This window comes from Xiphias gladius, chromosome 1 (genome assembly GCF_016859285.1).
Source record: "Xiphias gladius isolate SHS-SW01 ecotype Sanya breed wild chromosome 1, ASM1685928v1, whole genome shotgun sequence".
NCBI classification, from domain to species: Eukaryota; Metazoa; Chordata; class Actinopteri; order Istiophoriformes; family Xiphiidae; genus Xiphias; species Xiphias gladius.
Window position 1 is genome coordinate 9,447,867 of NC_053400.1, and position 16,962 is coordinate 9,464,828.

General features: G+C 44.1%; 1 protein-coding gene across 1 annotated transcript in view; it reads right to left on the reverse strand.

Annotated features, from left to right (window-relative positions):
- LOC120794015 (WT1 interacting protein) overlaps positions 1-16,503 on the reverse strand; it is a 30,058-nt gene extending 13,555 nt beyond the window's left edge. Inside the window, exons 1-2 of the mRNA XM_040134549.1 lie at positions 14,461-16,503; positions 7,623-7,724 (exon numbers count right to left, since the gene is read on the reverse strand). Coding sequence (XP_039990483.1) covers positions 7,623-7,724; positions 14,461-15,949 — 1,591 coding nt within the window. The 5' untranslated portion in view covers positions 15,950-16,503. The remainder of the gene's footprint in view (positions 1-7,622; positions 7,725-14,460) is intronic.
- Positions 16,504-16,962: the final 459 nt, after the last annotated feature.

A 16,962-nucleotide genomic window follows, 5' to 3' on the forward strand; every position in this document is an offset into this window, starting at 1 on the left:
TACAGCTGTACGGTTGGGTTTAGCCTGCTCACACATATCAAACTGAAACGCGCTTGTTTCCCTGAATAAACAAGCAACATTTACTGGAAGCCATCAAAGGCTGTGTGGAGAAAGATATTGCACCACAGAGTTCAATTTCAATAGATTTAAGTTTTTTATAGGTTTTCCTGGGGGTTTAGAACCAAACACTTCAATGCAGTAGTTTCACCTAAATGAATGAGGGGGCAGCATTTCTTCATGCACTGTTAATGTCTGTCTGAGCCGTCCTTCCCTCTGCCTTGCATCATGTGGGACATGTGGACTCTTTCATGGCTCCTGAAATTAAATTATAGATAGCTTTTCAGCTACCCTAACCATAAGTGTTCCACAGAGCAGTTGGCACTGACAACTGAGTTCTTTAAAGTTATTGAAGAAGGATGTTCACCCTTGTTTTATGGTCTCAAGGTTTTGTTTCTTTTTATCCCTTTTAAGCCTGGATCAAACCCTTGTTGTATTTGTTGGCAAGTTACAGGTGTAATGATGATATTACACACTTGATGCACTAGCAACCTGGGACTTGCTTGCCTTGACCAAAGGCTGGCTGGCACCTGCAAAGGGTTCAGGTTAGTGTCAAGGCTGGGGTTCAAGTCTGTTAAAATAAGTGAAGACAACAGAATTTCTTTATATGCATTCTGACCTTTAAGTCTACCTGTGAGACTTGACTCAGGGCAAAAAAGGTAACAAAGTATTATAAAAACATAGCTTTAGCCAACGAGTGAAAAACCCTTCTTCTATGTCGAGGTCAGAGATGCACTTGTGTCTGCAAATGTTCAGTCCATTTCTCACTTACTTCAATTGACGCCCATGCGAATGACAAATCTGACAATTGGTTTCAACTTTGTTTAACTTTGAAGAGAAACTGCAATATTGAAGCATGATGTGTTTGAAAATTGGGGAATCTTGTTGTGGTATGATCAGTATTTATCTACCTATGTTGAACCCGCGACATCATGTCCTTCTCGGGTGCAAGACAGTTTTGTTCGATGGTACTTTAAAGGCCCTGCACACCTATACAGCTGGTCTCACCTATTCTAGCTAATTTGGGTCACCTGTGTCTCAGGAGGTAGAGCAAGTCGTTCACTAATCGGAAGGTCGGCGGTTTGATTCTCAGCATTCCCGCATGTCGAAGTGTCCTTGGGCAAGACGCTGCACCCCAAATTGCTACTGATGGCTGTGCCTGTGTGTATGAATGAGATATATGAATGTGTGTGTGAATGGGTGAACCGCATTTAGTGTAAAGCGCTTTGATTGGTCAATAAGAGTCAAAAAAGCTAGAAAGGCGCAATGTAGGTACAGTCCATTTACACTTTGACTCAGGTTGACGTTGAATGGAACTATGTTGGAATTACGTGAGGCCACCAAACTTCAGGAACCAATAAGAATGATTAGGGCGTAGCCTTAACCTTACAGGTGCAACAAAACTAGTCCAAGGGTCAGACAGATGTCAACCAAGCACGGTCTCTGCGACCCTTCTGCCTCAAGACAAGGTCTAATCAAGCAAATATGTGAAAGTACTTGTGTAAGTAGACCATGGGGAATAAGATATTCAACTTATGAATCATTTCAAACACTGACATACCGGGAATTTTTACTAGATAAGTAATGTTTTACCTTTGAAACATCTAAATCTCCATTGCATATGCTGCTAAAAAAGTCGGTCAAATCAGGTCACATTCCAAATAGAAGTATTTGTCAACTTCCCATTGGTCATATGCCTGTTGATGTGTTTCAACATGTGATAACTGTTCCTCATTGTGAAGGCTGTTTCCCTGTGCTTGACATATGGTTTTATCATTTTCCAGAGTGCTCATCTGGAAATGAAAATATTTTGCAGTTTTCTTGACTATCAGGATTACACGCAGAGACACAGATACGTGAAACAGGCAGGTTCATTATATCTTTGCAACTAAACATAGGACACAACGTATCCTCAAAAATGAAATCTTTGACACTGCCGGATTGAATAGTAGGTGCGGTTCGCAGCAGAAAACCTACAAACAAGCACATATCCAACTCTGGCTGTGCTAACTGGTTGATTAGTCAGAGTGAGTAACAGCTACTGAGTGTTTAATCACAGACTGGACTTGCCTGCATTTACACTGAAAGAGCTCACTGCATGTCAACATCAGGTTTGAAGCCTCTGAATCCATTTCCCATTTCCACTCAAATGCAGATAAAAGACAATGTTTGCTAAAATGGATACATCCACACTAATGGACAAACAACAGGATGCATTCTGTTATTTGTATCACTTCCATCACCTCTTTTTTTTTTCACTGACAATAAACCACTCTAGAGAGAGGTATTGCTCTTGCTCTTGTTGGTGGGAGGCATCACTCAGTCTCTCTGTTCTCTGTCTCTGGCAGAGAAACCAGAGCTCTGGCCTGGATAGAAGGACAGATAAACGTGGTGATTTGCTCACAAAGGAGCTTCGAACTGATTTTATTTAAAACCATGCCATGGAGAGCCTGAGCAGCCCTGCAGTCTCAGGAGTATTTTTTGTGAAAACCCAGCGGTGGAAGGTGCACAGGCAACAGTACGCATATTATCCACCATGAGTGACGCAGTTCAGCACTAGGATCAGCGACATATCAATCCATTTTAATCAGTAATCAATGCCACACCCCTTGTGCAAGCCAAGGTGATATTGAAACCAAAACAAATTGCAACACTGTCTTATGTCATGCTCTGATTACAAAATATTAAGGCATTTTAACCCCAATTTGGCCAACCAGAGCGTTGGAGAAGAGGTGTGTTCTGGATCCTCTTTCTTTGTCAATTTTCAGCACAGAACATCTGGTAAGGTGAGTGCTTTACTGGTAAGAGTTTCATTTTCCAAGCTAATTTCAGAAATGACCTCGGACATCATGACATGTTCAAACCTGTTTGACAACTAATAGAAATTTTACCAGATGTAACCTCTCTCTGAGGGGACCAAAGTGTGACCACAGGGAGCAATGAGAGACAGAACTACAAAGTGGGAAAAAGGGAAGACTTTTAAAAGTGCAGCCACAAAGCTGGTGCAGACTTTGGGTTTAAAGTACAGCTGTAGGCAAAATGATGGGAGAAATGTGGCAAGAACTGCAGAGGCTGACATGTCTTCAACTGTGCAGAAAAAGGAGAGATGTGGAAAAGAGAGATGAGTGAGTATGTGTGTGTGTGTGTGTGTGTGTGAGGGCGAGAAAGCTTTCTCTCCATAGTTCCCACTGGATATCCGACGTCAATAATATCCTCTAGTCTATGATGCTCTGTTATTTTCTCATCTAGTAGTATGAGTGTGTTTAGGGTACGATAGCAGATGAGCTGTGAAATTTCTGCTAGTGTATTTTTATGCGTTAAATTTTAAAACTCACCATTAAATATGTCCAGATCATGTTCATGAGGAGCTTGACTGGCAGTTTGGTAATCCAGCTGAAAGTGCAGATGACATTTCCAAAGAGCAAACCAATACTGAGGCATCATGGTGAGGACTACATTCAGCTAAAGTGTACATATATGGCCCACAAGTGTACCCCCGCTGGCAGGTGATGTCTGCCATGCCCCGTACCATGTGTCTGCACAAAAGCAGAGCCGCAAAAATTCACCTGCACTCAACTTTTCCATGCCAACAAATGAAAAAAACCTGAGGCACTGTGATTGACACTGGCACACACATCGCTGGTAATAAACATCTAATTATTTTCCCCCTCTTGTTATAAGTATTTGTCATTTTTTTTTTTATATTTTACTACGTAATCAATCTCTTACTCCCAAAAAATGAACACAGATTAATCAGTGGTGAAAATAATATTTAGCTGCAGCTCAAATCGAGGGCAAAGTCATGATATAGATTACAGTTGCAACATGTCTCACAGCAGCCAGTCTGTTCGTTATTCATTAAAAGAAGAGGAGGAACTCAACTATATGGCTACAAGCCCAAGCAAGAAAGTTTAAATCGGGGGTGTCAAAAATACTATAATGCTACAGGCTTGTTAGCTGTTGGCTCATTGACTACCTGCTAATGAGAACGCTTGGTAGTTTCTAACAAGAAACTGACTTTTATAACAATATATTTTATATATAGGCTGGTATATCTTATAATCAGCCTATTTCAGAGCTATGCATTATAGTTACACAAATATTACAGTTACATTATAGTTACATTAAGTTCATCTTTAAGATTAATTTAATGGGGTTTATATGACAGCTTCCACGGTCAAAGTAATTACTTATTTTGTCATAATCCAATTATCTGTAATAACACCGCTGTAATGAGTGTGCATATAAACATACTGTACCACTCCAGGTACATAACATAAAGAACTGAGCATTCCCTATTTTCCAGCTTTCTAATTTCCACTGCCTGGCAGGTGCGACTGATGGTGGTGAATGATTTGAGAAATTCAAGCCCCGGAGCTCTCTTCTGCTGCCAGCACTTTCAGAGACCGCTTGGATTACTGTAACAGAGAAATGAGTCATCAGCCTTGCGGTTGACAGTCTGCTCATCCAACCTGAAGCAGCGCGTTTATTTTTTTTATTTTATTCGGAGAAGGCATGCTTATTTTCAACAACACCCTGCCTCACAGTATCATGGAAATATAAATTCACACCAGATGTGTTTATGTGGGAAAATATATTCACTGGCAAACTGGGGAAGATGCAACTCCTGGTAATTTCAGCCGCAGAGGGACCCAATGACTTGTTTCATGGCACTTCAGTAGTAGCAGTGAGAGGAAGAAGCTCTGCTCTGAATTTATTTAACCCATATGCCACCACAACATTTCTGTACAATCCAGAAAGTGAGGTATTTAAGGCAATTCTTCAAGGACAAAATCCAGCCCTAAACCCTTAAACTGTGCCCATTTGTGTCGATGCGTGTCTGCACACGTATGCATGCAATTCTCCGTGCATGTGCTGTTTAATGTGAGCCCATGCCAGGCCTGCCCCCTCTGATAAGCAGGTCTGGTATACTTTGTGACTGTCTGATTGAGGTCCTCCAGGGAAGGCCGGCTGAAGTGGAGGGGGGTAGTTTGCATTCTTGGCCATTTCATGAAAAAAGGGTGCAACCATGGGAGTAAGCCAAGAGGAGGGCTCAATTATGCATGGTTAAACAAAGCCCAAGGCTACCAGCGAGCAATGTCTCAGCGAACCCAGCCTCACTCTGGAGCTCCAGACTCCAGGAGGACCCTACTCAGGGGCATAAGGGAAAAAAAAAAAAAAAAATCACAAAACAAAACAAAAAACAAACAGGGACATAAGAACGTAGCTCCTGATAAATCACCGGATTGTGTTATGACAAGCGCAGGCACATTGAAACTACACTTCTCAGAGGTCTTCAGAACTCTGCTTAAAAGCAAACATTTCCATTCACATGAGGTCACATGATACATCACAGAGTTTACGTTACCAATAAACCATCTCGAGAGGTGAGATGACCCGTGAAGCTATCAACAACGGCCTACTCTGGGCACGGAAAATGACTTGTTAACTAATCGTCGACACGATTTCTCTAATTTACACAAAAAAAAATCTCTCGGGAGCTGTCGGTGGTTTTCTTGTCCAACAGCGATAAAGTCCTACATAGCTATTTTATGGTGTAACTACCCCTTCCCCAATAAGTAATCCAGTCATTTTTAAGAGTATTTTTAGTCTTCAGATGAAATAATCTGGTTACTTTACAGATCTTATTGTAAGAGCCAGTATTTTTACTTTCTTTCAGCAATAAAAGTTGACTTCTACATAAACCCTTACAACATAATTAGGCCTACTGAAACAGCAGTTAACATTTTAACCAGGTCAGAGGCTACTTCTCCACTGCAAACCCCACAACTTCAGCAACTGGACACTCGGCATCTGGCCCCTTTTTCTTCAGACACACAATAAATCAGAAAGTATGTGGCTTTGGTTACATGTAAATTATAGGCAGCTCTTCCAGAGCCGGAGTGGGTGGGGTGGAGGATCAGTATCCATGTATATTACACATATGAATGGAGGCAACCTGGCTAAAAAGCTTTCTCCCGACATCTTCCTCTTGTTTCCCCGGGAAACAGGAGAGAAGGGCTGGAGTCGGGTGACAGGGACGTCACACACACACACACACACACACACACACACACACACACACACACACACACACACACACACACACACACACACACACACACACACACACACACACACACAAAATCTATACTGTACTTTGAGGTGAAGAACAGATTTAATTACAGTCTTAAAGACCAACTAATGTCTGCATTTTGTTTCTTTGTGGCATTATTAGCATGTTCCTGCTACAGAGAGAACTGAGCTTCCCTGTTATTCTACTGAACAGACTTCTGCCTGTGGTTTTTTCAAGCAGCAGATGTTCTGAACCCGACTATGACACCACCTCAAATAGACAGCTGGTGATACTGGTGACACTGAAAAAGCCGTATAGGTTGTTGTAAGTTAACTTACGGAAATAACAAGTCTTAAATGAACATATTTCCCCACTCTTCGTGAAAAACGTTAACTGCTCATACCAACCACTACCGAAACTTCCGACCACTACATGAGATGAAACAAGACATGTGCACGCCAGTGTTTGAAGAGCAACAAGTTAGTTAGGACTTGTCCCGCTAATCAACATGGTCAGAAGTTGCAGCTGCAGGTGCGGCAGTGATACACAGTCCATGGAGGCGATAAAGGTACTTAAAGGCCCTTGCCGCAATTCGCATCAAAATCTCACTCCTCCTCAGAGTCATAACACGCACACGTCTGAACACGCAGACAACGATACGCATATGTTTAGAATTGGTATAATTTACACTGTCCGAGGATTTCATTATCTCCAATGTCCGCTGCGAGTAAATGTCCAAAAATCCACTTAGAGATCACAGAAAAAAAGATGCTCCTTATAAATCCAGACCTCAGTATCAAAGTGAGTCGTTAATAGTTGTCTGTACATCCACAGGTACACTGCAAACAGGAACTGCTAACAGCTAATTTGGCGCTAATGCGCCAAAATGCAAACGAATGTCTCAATTTTGTCTGAGGGGGGACCCACTGTGTCAAACCTTGAAAATGCCTGGTGTACACTAATAACACTAATGACATCTGCACTACTCGCTATTGATTGGTTACAGAAAATATCAACCCCCCACGGAAAAAAAAAAAGAAATCGGGTAACATGAACATGAAGTCAAACTGAATGAATCAAGTGAAGAAAAATAACAAATTTGTTTGAATATCAGGCTAAAAATGGACTGAAGCCCGGGCTTCTGTATTTCTCGGAAACTGCTGAGATCAAGTATAGTACAACAACTGTGATTTAAAGGTGTCGTTTATTAGCAGGAGGTAAACTCTTCAGATTTTTTGACAAGCCATTAACATTGTAGATCTGGTCCAACAGCCTTGTCTCCAAATATAGAAAGCAGACAGTAGAGCAAGCTCTAAGTATAAAATCATATAGTGATGAAACACTGATGCTAAAATGCACCAAAGGTGAACACACACAATGCTGCTATACTCATGCCAGTTGAATACGGGGGGGGTTACCGTCCACATTTGCAGACTGAATGGTGAAACAGTTCTTACTATTATTTCACTTAACGGACAGTCTTACTTACCACAGGAGCAGCAGGTGAAGCAGTTCGTGTGATACAGGTTCCCCATGGCCTGGCAGGCTTGGCTGGCTCCATACACACCCTTCCCGCATTTGACACAGATGCCTGTTAGACACACGAGGTCAGTTAGTCGATGTTGTGTATGCTGAGCAAAACGATGTATGCAACAGTAAAATAAGAGCATCTTACATCCTGTGTTGACAGAAAATCTTCTGGGAAACATTTAAAGCACTTTTTCTTTGTGAGGTTTTAACATTGTTAGAATAACACGATTCTTTGACTCCAAAGCAAAGGGCTCACTGTGTGATTTCACCTCCACTTTATGCCTAATGTTATAACCTGTTTGAGATTGAGTGGATGTACTATTCAATGAAGATACTGCTTGCTGCAGTACTTGTGTGCACCATAAGAATCAAACAATTGCTGGACATCTTGCAAGCTTTGCTGGAAGGCTGATAAAAAAAAATGACTCTGCCAAACCCTGTGTGCTTGCCTTTAACTACGCAACACTCAAATTTAAAGTGAAAATGTCCAACCTGCTACAAATATCATCCCTATTCAGAGGCAGCTTCCATCCCTTGCTCTCTCTGCAGCATTTGTTAGCCTTTGAAGACCAACACCACAATTCAGAGATGCAGGAGCAAGTCATGATCCCAAACTGTCCCCAACATAAGACAAGTAGCAGACTTTTACAGATGCACAACTGTGCCTTTAGTTGAAGGCTAAAGATGTGCGAGTGCATTCCCAATTTCAGTTGGTGATTATTAACTCACGAAAAATATTTCTTAACGTGACGTCTATTCCAGTTGCAGAAGTCTAACCTAAACTGCTGTCATTTCCATGCACTACATCATACTGTTTGAAGGCAGACTACTTCAGGAAAGCTTATTATTATATTCAAATATGCTGACAGGAAATGCAGAGGATGTGAGGGGACTTTCAGGAAGGGCAGGCCAGAAACATGGCCTGAGTTCCAAAAACTTTCTGTGTTTTTCCTTTTTACAGGAACCCCTGACTTGACTTTGAAAGGGTATTTTGGTCTTTGCAGGGAGGCAGTTTTGAGTGAACTGTGGTATAAACTATTTGCATATAAATTAACACTCAACTTATACAACCTCTCTGTTTTAGGGCCTTTACAGATGAGGATGGTGCTGTTTCGAAAGTCAAAACTCCCTCAGTGCATCCCCATCCCCAACTAAGAAAATTTCGAGTAAAGTTTTCTTTTTTCTCTTTAACAAAAAAACAAAAAAAAACATCACCCGCTTTAAAGCCCCTCAAAACACAGTTTTCCAATTCAAGAATTTCTCTGTAACGTAGCTGTGTCGGTACACCATGCGTATTGTTTGTGTAACTATAGAATTGAATGTCTTCCTCACACTGTACAAAAGCCCAAATCTCAGAAACAATACTGATGACGTGACCTTGGGTCTCCTTAATGCAAGCTCAAACCCTAACAATATTTATGTGGTAGTTTGTGAGGGCTGTAAGGTCCCTTCTCTCACCGCCGCAGCAATTCCCCTCACCCTAACAAGTTGTCTACAGTGGCACATGCAGGACAGCAGGTCAGGGGACAGGGGACAGTTTCATTGGTGTTACTGGGGTTCACCTGCCTTGCTAAGGGGAACTCTGACAGAAGTTCTCACGGAAAGCATTTTCTTATTTAACAATTCACTCTGATTGTCTGTCCCATAAGTGAATATCTGATTACAATGTTCCACTTTTACCATTATCCTGACTGTTAGTCCCAAAGCACTGTATTGAGGTTGACTGATGCATGGATTGACCCAGGTATCCACAGGCACATGGGTACTACATGAAAGCCTGAACTAACCAACTACACAAAGTACTTTGGCCTTTAGTGAAGAAACAAGATCGGGGGGAAAAATAAAACGGGTGGCTAAAAAGTATTTGGAGAAGCGGCAGACTAACAATCTCCAAACTCTCACGCACAAGACGACCTCCACCGGGGTCACATTCCTCAGGGAGTGCAGGGTCAAAGCCTGGGTGGGGTGAGTCCAGGGTCACAGTGCCTACAAGACACAAGATCTCACAGGATCCCAACATGGGAGCTGCACACCAGCACCCCCCTCTCACAGAAAGATTAATACATTTAATTATCTTCAAAATACACACACATTTCAGGAGAGGTTCAGAGCAAGGATGCACTTTCTGTGATGCAATCGTGGAATTCCCTAACTATCCGAGGCAATAATTTGCCTTTCATAACACCTCCGGTGCCGCCCGTGACATTGTTAGAAAACAGATGAAGGACAAGGTACAGGAAAACCATCCAAAGGTTACATGTCTTCCTTTTAGACCAGAGGTGTTTGTACAAATTAATTCATCGGAATCAAAGTCAAATATTGGCACTTCCTGATGTAACCTGAACTCGTGACTGCACTCAGGCACCTAACAAAGATAACGGAACAAAATGGGAGATAAGACTGAACAAGTAAACTTTAAATGAACATAAGCGGTTAAATAATATTGCCAAAATAAAGGTCTGTGTTTGTAAACAAAGTGAAAAAACAAACAAAAAAACCACAGGTTCCTGTATGTGCTAGCCAATCTGGCATTAAAATAGGGCCTTTAACAGACAGCAGGAAGCCAGCTGACCATAACTGTCAATAATGAATAAATAATTAAACTGCAGCATATTCATTCTTTGAAAATCAAATTATGCCTGTTGCATTTTGGTCAGAATTTATCAAGTGTTAATTAAGTGTTAAATTCTCTTTAAGTAATTTCATTCCGACTGCATCAATACAATACACCTCACTGACTTCAGCAGCACAAACAGCTTCCCATTTAACTGTTGCAACAGAACCAGTGTTACGTTTAGTGAAGCCAGATAACCAAAGGCGAGCCAGACTGAATTCACTTCCTGACACAGGCCCCTGAGCATCTTCCTCCATGTTCGTACGAGGTGTTTGTTCTCTTTCTGTCACTGCATCAGGACAAAATACTTCCCTTTGCGATTATTTGCATTGATTACAGTAAACATACACATGGGTAAGCTTCTTTTGATGTAGTTATACTTCACAGACTATCAGTGTTCCTGCTAACTGTATATGGGTGGAGTAAAATACAGTCTTGCACCTTCCATGGGTATGAAATGTAAGTTATTGGCCCAAAAAATACAAACTCGATATTTTTTGACTGATCCTAATTCAGATTACAGTGTGTGATGTAAATGTTCGTCACTACCACAGTGTGTTCTTTGTGTAATGGTTTTGTCTATTATAAATACTGTCATCCTGCCACCTGTCACCGCACTGAGCCCATTATGTAGCCTTGACAAAAAGGTTTCGCACGGACCAACCAGGTACACCTGACTAACCGCACATCTGTTTAAAAGCCAATAAGCAAAGTCGCTTGTTCTCTGCATTACAGCCAACAGCTAGGGGATGAGAATAAATGACAAATATATGATAGTGGTGCATCTATTTCAGTCAAATAACCTAGTTGTTTTAATTGGAACACGAGGATGAGACAGGTGTGTACCCAAGATAGCAGGTCTGTGTTTTTTACCCCTCAAAGCATCATGTCACTATGTATGTCCATTTTTATGCACAATTTTCCAGTTTCAAGATGACAAGACTGGCAAAAAAAACACAAACAAAAAAAAAACCCTCTCCCTCCTTTCTTACGTCTTATTTTTTTTTCTTTCCCGCAGAAGAACTCTATTTATGCCATTACTGACATGGTTCTTCAGCTTTGACTCTCTACCCAACGGCTAAACTGAAAAAGTATGATTTATTTATACAGCTATATCGATTTATCTTCATTACTTTATTTCTTCTGCTTGCAACTATACCGCAGTTACTTAAAAACTATACATCATGTGCTGAAAAGACTGTCAAGATTTAATTATCAACATGGAAACTCTGTCATGAGAAAGCCACTGAAAACAACTGAAAATAGAGACAAACATCAGCCATAAGAGCCAAAATGTGATCTGTTATGATTTCCACACATGCTTAAAGTCCCAAATGGTCTTGCAAGTAAGGATGTGGTTATCATTTTAAAGGACAGCTAGGAAATCTCCGAAGCTCTCTTGTTATTCATTCGAAACAGGATGCTGAATCTCTCATGTGTCCATTTCATAACATGTCCATGTGGCAAGGACAGGGTCCTGTGCATTCCCTGGAGTTAAAAATAAAACAGCATCACTTGATGCACATACATTCTTGCACCTTTGGAAATGAACCACTGTTGTTAAGATTAGGCCTTGTTTGGATTTTAGCAGCAGTGCTGCTCAATATAGGCTTGTTATTATGCTAATCTAATGTGGAGGATCAAGCAAAAAAATGTTGTAATGGTGACATAGTATGGGATTACAATATTTGAATAATACTCATTCATTTGAGGGAGTGTTTTTTAAACATACTTGACATCATGTCTCTACCATCACTTAAAACAACACAGAACATGCTGTGAGTTACAAGAAGGTTTGCACAGCCCGATTCATGAAACTTTAACAACCACTCGGTGTGACTTTGACTCCTTACGTCACAATATCAAGCCGACCTCCAAAGATAGCAGCAACGCTGTCAATCAAACAAACGCAAGGTCAAATTTACATAGAGATGAACCGCGAATTGCTAGTTTGTCGATCAAAATGTTGCCAAATACCTTAAAACCTCTACATGTCTTATAGGAGCGATTCATATATTCCTCCAGGAAAAAATAACAAATAACAGATAGGCCTTCCCAGCATCAAAGCCTGAAAAATACTTCATCATTTCAGGAGAGAGGTCCTAACTTGTGGGAGAGTATTTCACACATCAGAGTATGATGTAGGCCTAAAACTTAAAGTGAGACTTCAAAAATCATACATCTCTTCTCATGTCAGCTGCAATTTGTGCATGCACAGTATATACAGAGTCAAAAGGAGGCTGTGGTACAGCACACAGAGCAGGCCACTGTGCTGCTGTCCACAAGTCAGCATGTGTGTGTGTCAGGCATGTGCATGACTACTGCCATTATAATTCTGGGCAGGTGATCAGACTTGACCCCCACCAACTATGTCTGGCCCGCCAGCCAAGATCGTGCGCCAAGTGTCTGGTGTTGCCCGACTCCCCACTGGCTGGTTGATGAAGGGCTTCGCGGGGGAGTCAGGGCGGGGTGGTGGTGGTGGTGGTGGTGGTGGAGGTGGAGAGCACGGGAAGTAAAGGGGTGGGTTGGGCCTCTCTCTGCTGCTTCAATTGCAGGCCTGTATCGGGCCAGCTGTTGATTCACAGCTCCTTCGCCACCACAACAAACAGAGGCCACACAGGGGCCAGCCAGCAGAGCAGAGCCGGGCAGTGTGGGACACTGGCAGGCAGTGCTGCACCCCCCAACCCACCAAAAGCCCGGGTGATCAATTTCTTCACTGTCGCTACGGGAACAGAGCTGTCTCTATTGGGCTCCGTGTGAGGAGCGTCTGACTACATTCTTGTCTCTCCCTCCCTTTCCCTTCTCTCTCCATCTCTGTTTGCACCCTCTTGCTCCCCCGTCCCCTCGCGGTCTTCCATCCTCCTTCTCTCACCTGCTTCTCTGGAACAAATCAACAGCTGTCTCAGACTCACTCGGAGCAAGTGCACTGGCTATAAAACAAGCCACTGTTCTCCAGCTTCAGCCATTTGTCTGGCTGCTAATTCAAAAGGTGGACAGCAACTTCCTCAGCAGCTTTTTCTGTAGCTGTGTTACTGCTGGTGAGGCAAAATTATTTGGTCTCAATCTCCCTAATTACGAAAATGTGCCACAATGCTCAATGTTTAAAGCAATCTTTAAAAAGTCTAAAGGAAAAAGGAAGTCCCACTAAAGCCAACAAATGTTTTCATTCCAAACTGCCTTTCAGATACCGTGCAGGCAAACATTTTCAGTCTGAGTGGCCCTCAGTATCAGATTCAAATCCCTACTGCCTACTGTAACCTCCAAATTGCAACAGAGCAGAATATATACTCCATGCTCCAGAAGACAACTGCATTTTCAAACAAATCCAGACCACATTTCTCTGGCAGAACAGAAGGTTCCATTCAGTGAGGTGCAGCACTGTGCAAATTTTAGCTCTGCCAAGACAGAAATTAGTACTGCCCTGCAAAGCCACTCTTATCTGCCACAGAGGGACATTTTAGTGGTCATGTAGCATTCGCATGTTGCAAATAGACCTTACAGAGATGGCAAACCTATAGATAAACCCTTCCTGCACACCGGCAAACACAATTAACAATTTCTTTGAGTTACAATTTCAGTGGGGACCCAGGGGTGAATTCTTATTCGTATGCAGTGGAATATAATTTAAAAAATAAAAGGGAAACATTGCTCTTTTCAGCTGAAAACTTCCTTTTGGGACCATTATTTTGGACTTTAAACTTGCCTCTGCCTGCAAAGGACCAAAATCCTCAGCACCAGTTTTTTTTTTTTTTTTTTTTTTCTGCGAAAGAGATACAGCAGGGATCTCCCAGATACCGGCGAGGGCCGAAGTGTTCGAAGACAGTGTAGGAGAAAGAGTCAGGGCCAGAGCATCAGTGCCTTACACAGGCCCCTTAGGTGAAACTTTATGCCAGATGAAAACGTGTTGGTTTGACTGACCGAGGGCTGAGCTGTTTTGACATCAACCAGGCACCACGAGAAAAGCATGTCCATCGAATGACTACTTAAACAAAACATTGACCGAAATCTTCTGTTAGTTGCTGCCAGACCTAAGGTGGTCCACGTGTAAAATAAACTGGCACTGGAGTGCTCAGGGAACCTTTGGTTTTTGTTTGCACGTGTGTTTTTCCAGCCATGCCTAACAGCAAGTTTAAATAAAGACGAAGGTGTATTTGAAAACAAACCTGCAATTAATATTACCTACCAAAGTATTCCTTTTTCATGTGCATCTCTAACTCCTTTTCCAGCTCCAAGGTGAGCGCCTCCAGCCGTCGCTCCGCCTGACTTGGCCCACTCTCTCGGCTGGGGGTCACCTGGTACGGTAGCTTGAACCTCTGGCCCGAGGAAGCTGTTTTGGAGGACATCCCATAACCAAATGACGATGGCGACCCCGCGGTCATCTCCGTCTGAGCCGACTGCTGCTGAGGCTCGGGCACCGCCGAGAGCCCCTGGAGATGGACGCGACTTTGGATCCCGTTGGAGTCCCCAAACTCCTGGAGCAGCGTATCCTCGTGCAAACCGCCACCCAGCATGGACGACCTGGGCGAGGGCAGCTGCAGGTCGGGGTAGGTGCTCATAGACCCCCTGGAGCTGCGGGAGCTCCTGGAACTGTGACTGGAGATGCTGGACCGGGGACTGACCACGCAGTTTGCGGCGGCCCCCGGTCTGGCGCTCCCGTCCTGGCTGCAGATGCTCGAGCGAGGACTCGCCAGCGGTGCGGCGTGTAAAATCGCCCCCTCCAGATCGTGGCTGACCCCGGGCCCGTACCGCGAGTCGGAGTAGCTGGACCTCGGGCTGGTGGTGAAGGAGTACTGGCTGGCCGTGCTCGACCTGGGGCTGGTGTGCCTCTGGTCGTAGCCCATGCTGATGCCGCTGGTGCGGTTGCTGCTGGGCTTGCTGCAGCAGTCACAGCTGTTGAGGCTGGCCCGGGGGCTGGAGTGTTTACTCGTGTCGCTGGCGGTGCTTGCATAGCTGGATCTGGGGCTGAGGACGCTGTTGCCCTCGCAGTGGACCAAACTAGACCTGGGGCTCGTGTATCTGTCCTGACCCGGTACCACCAGACTGGTGCGCGGGCTGCTGATGCTCGACCTCGGGCTGGCATGCTTGCTCTGCTCCTGAGAGGAGAGAGAAGACGCCAGGCTGGACCGAGGACTGGTGGCGTTATATCTCCCGTCGTGGCTGCTGGTAATGCAGACGCTGTTGCACCTGTTGCCGGGGAGAGCCGCCGGTTTGTTGAGGGGCACGCCGTCGAAGGCGGAGCCGGTGCTGTACCTGTGGCCCTGCACCTCCAGGGAGTACCTCCGGTGCCTCTCGGAAGCGCCCGTGTAGCAGGGCAAAGCCACTTCGGATTTGGTGCAGCAGCCCTCCTCGCCGTAACCCGCGTCCCTCTGAGGGGCACAAAAATCCACCGGAACGGTCCGGCTGCAGTTCACCGGGCGCACTGGGGCCGCGTTGTACACTTTGTTTCCCGACGTGAAGTTCTCCACCGTGTGATGCTGCTGGTGGAGCACAGAGGTGCCATTCATTGGCTTACTTTTATGCTCCGCCGCAGCCGAGGACGAGAAGTCTAAGTCGGGGTTGACCGCCAAGTCTCTCCGCGAGTTGTACATCCCGTCGTTGAAGGCATCGTACAGGGAGAGGTCCTCCATCAATTTGCTGGCCCGGAGTCCCAGATCCTCCTGGTAACGCTCCATGTTGTGCTCGCGAGGCGAGGGACAAGTTCGGAGTGCCGCTCCGCTCCGCGAGCCAAACTAGCGAGCGCCGCGGAGCACTAATTGCGTTTCACATGGAAATCAAAACAAAACGCCGCGGTACAGCCGTCGCTCGTCTACAGACAACCAGCAACGTCCTCGGAAACCTCCACCGTGTGCCGCATCGCCGTCTTCTTCCTCTGCCTTGCCCCCTCCGCCGAGAAAACAAACTCCTTCTCACAGTTTCGGCCGACAGGGATACGTTTGTCAACTTCAGTTTTTGTTAAGTTGAAAGGTCTTTACAGTCAATGGCGCGCTGCGCGGAGGAATTTCCCCTTGTTGGTTTTTCCTCTAGATTTCTCTCACGGCCGCTATGCCCGGGATTAAAGTAGGCTGGAGAATCACACACGCCGTAAATATCAATAGCATTTCAGTCTGGGCACAGCGAGCGCACGAAAATCTAAATAAAATACCGTTTTACACAGGGGACTCGTTTGCGTAAAAGGAATGCGGGGATGAAGACAGGATGCGCTGCGCCTCTCTGGAATGTGGTTAATGCTGCAGAGAAACAATGATTGCGACCAACTCAGCAAGGGGCTGCCGGCTCTGAAAAGAGAATAGTTTAGAGAGAAGGGGACGTCTGCATTCATCCCGGGCAGACTAAAACACCACACAAAGCACGCCTCACCTGGTCCGACTTCTTGTACACCAGTAAGCTGCAGTGGACTGGTAATATGGAGGGCAAAGCTATTTAAAATTCCAGTTCATCCACCTTTTTCAGTCTGATGATCTAACATAAAGATAGTCTCAGCCCCCCCCCACCCCAGAGTGTATGATCTATTTTGGATATTGTGCAATTATGGTGAAGGAATATTATTATGTTGGTAAAAAAAAAAAAAGCCTAGATTCAAAGAAATTATTAAAGTAAATAATTATTTTAAGGCTATATTGAGTAGCATTACTATCATTGTTTGTGGGGTATGTTGTTGCTCTGAGATTGTGATATGTAGATATAC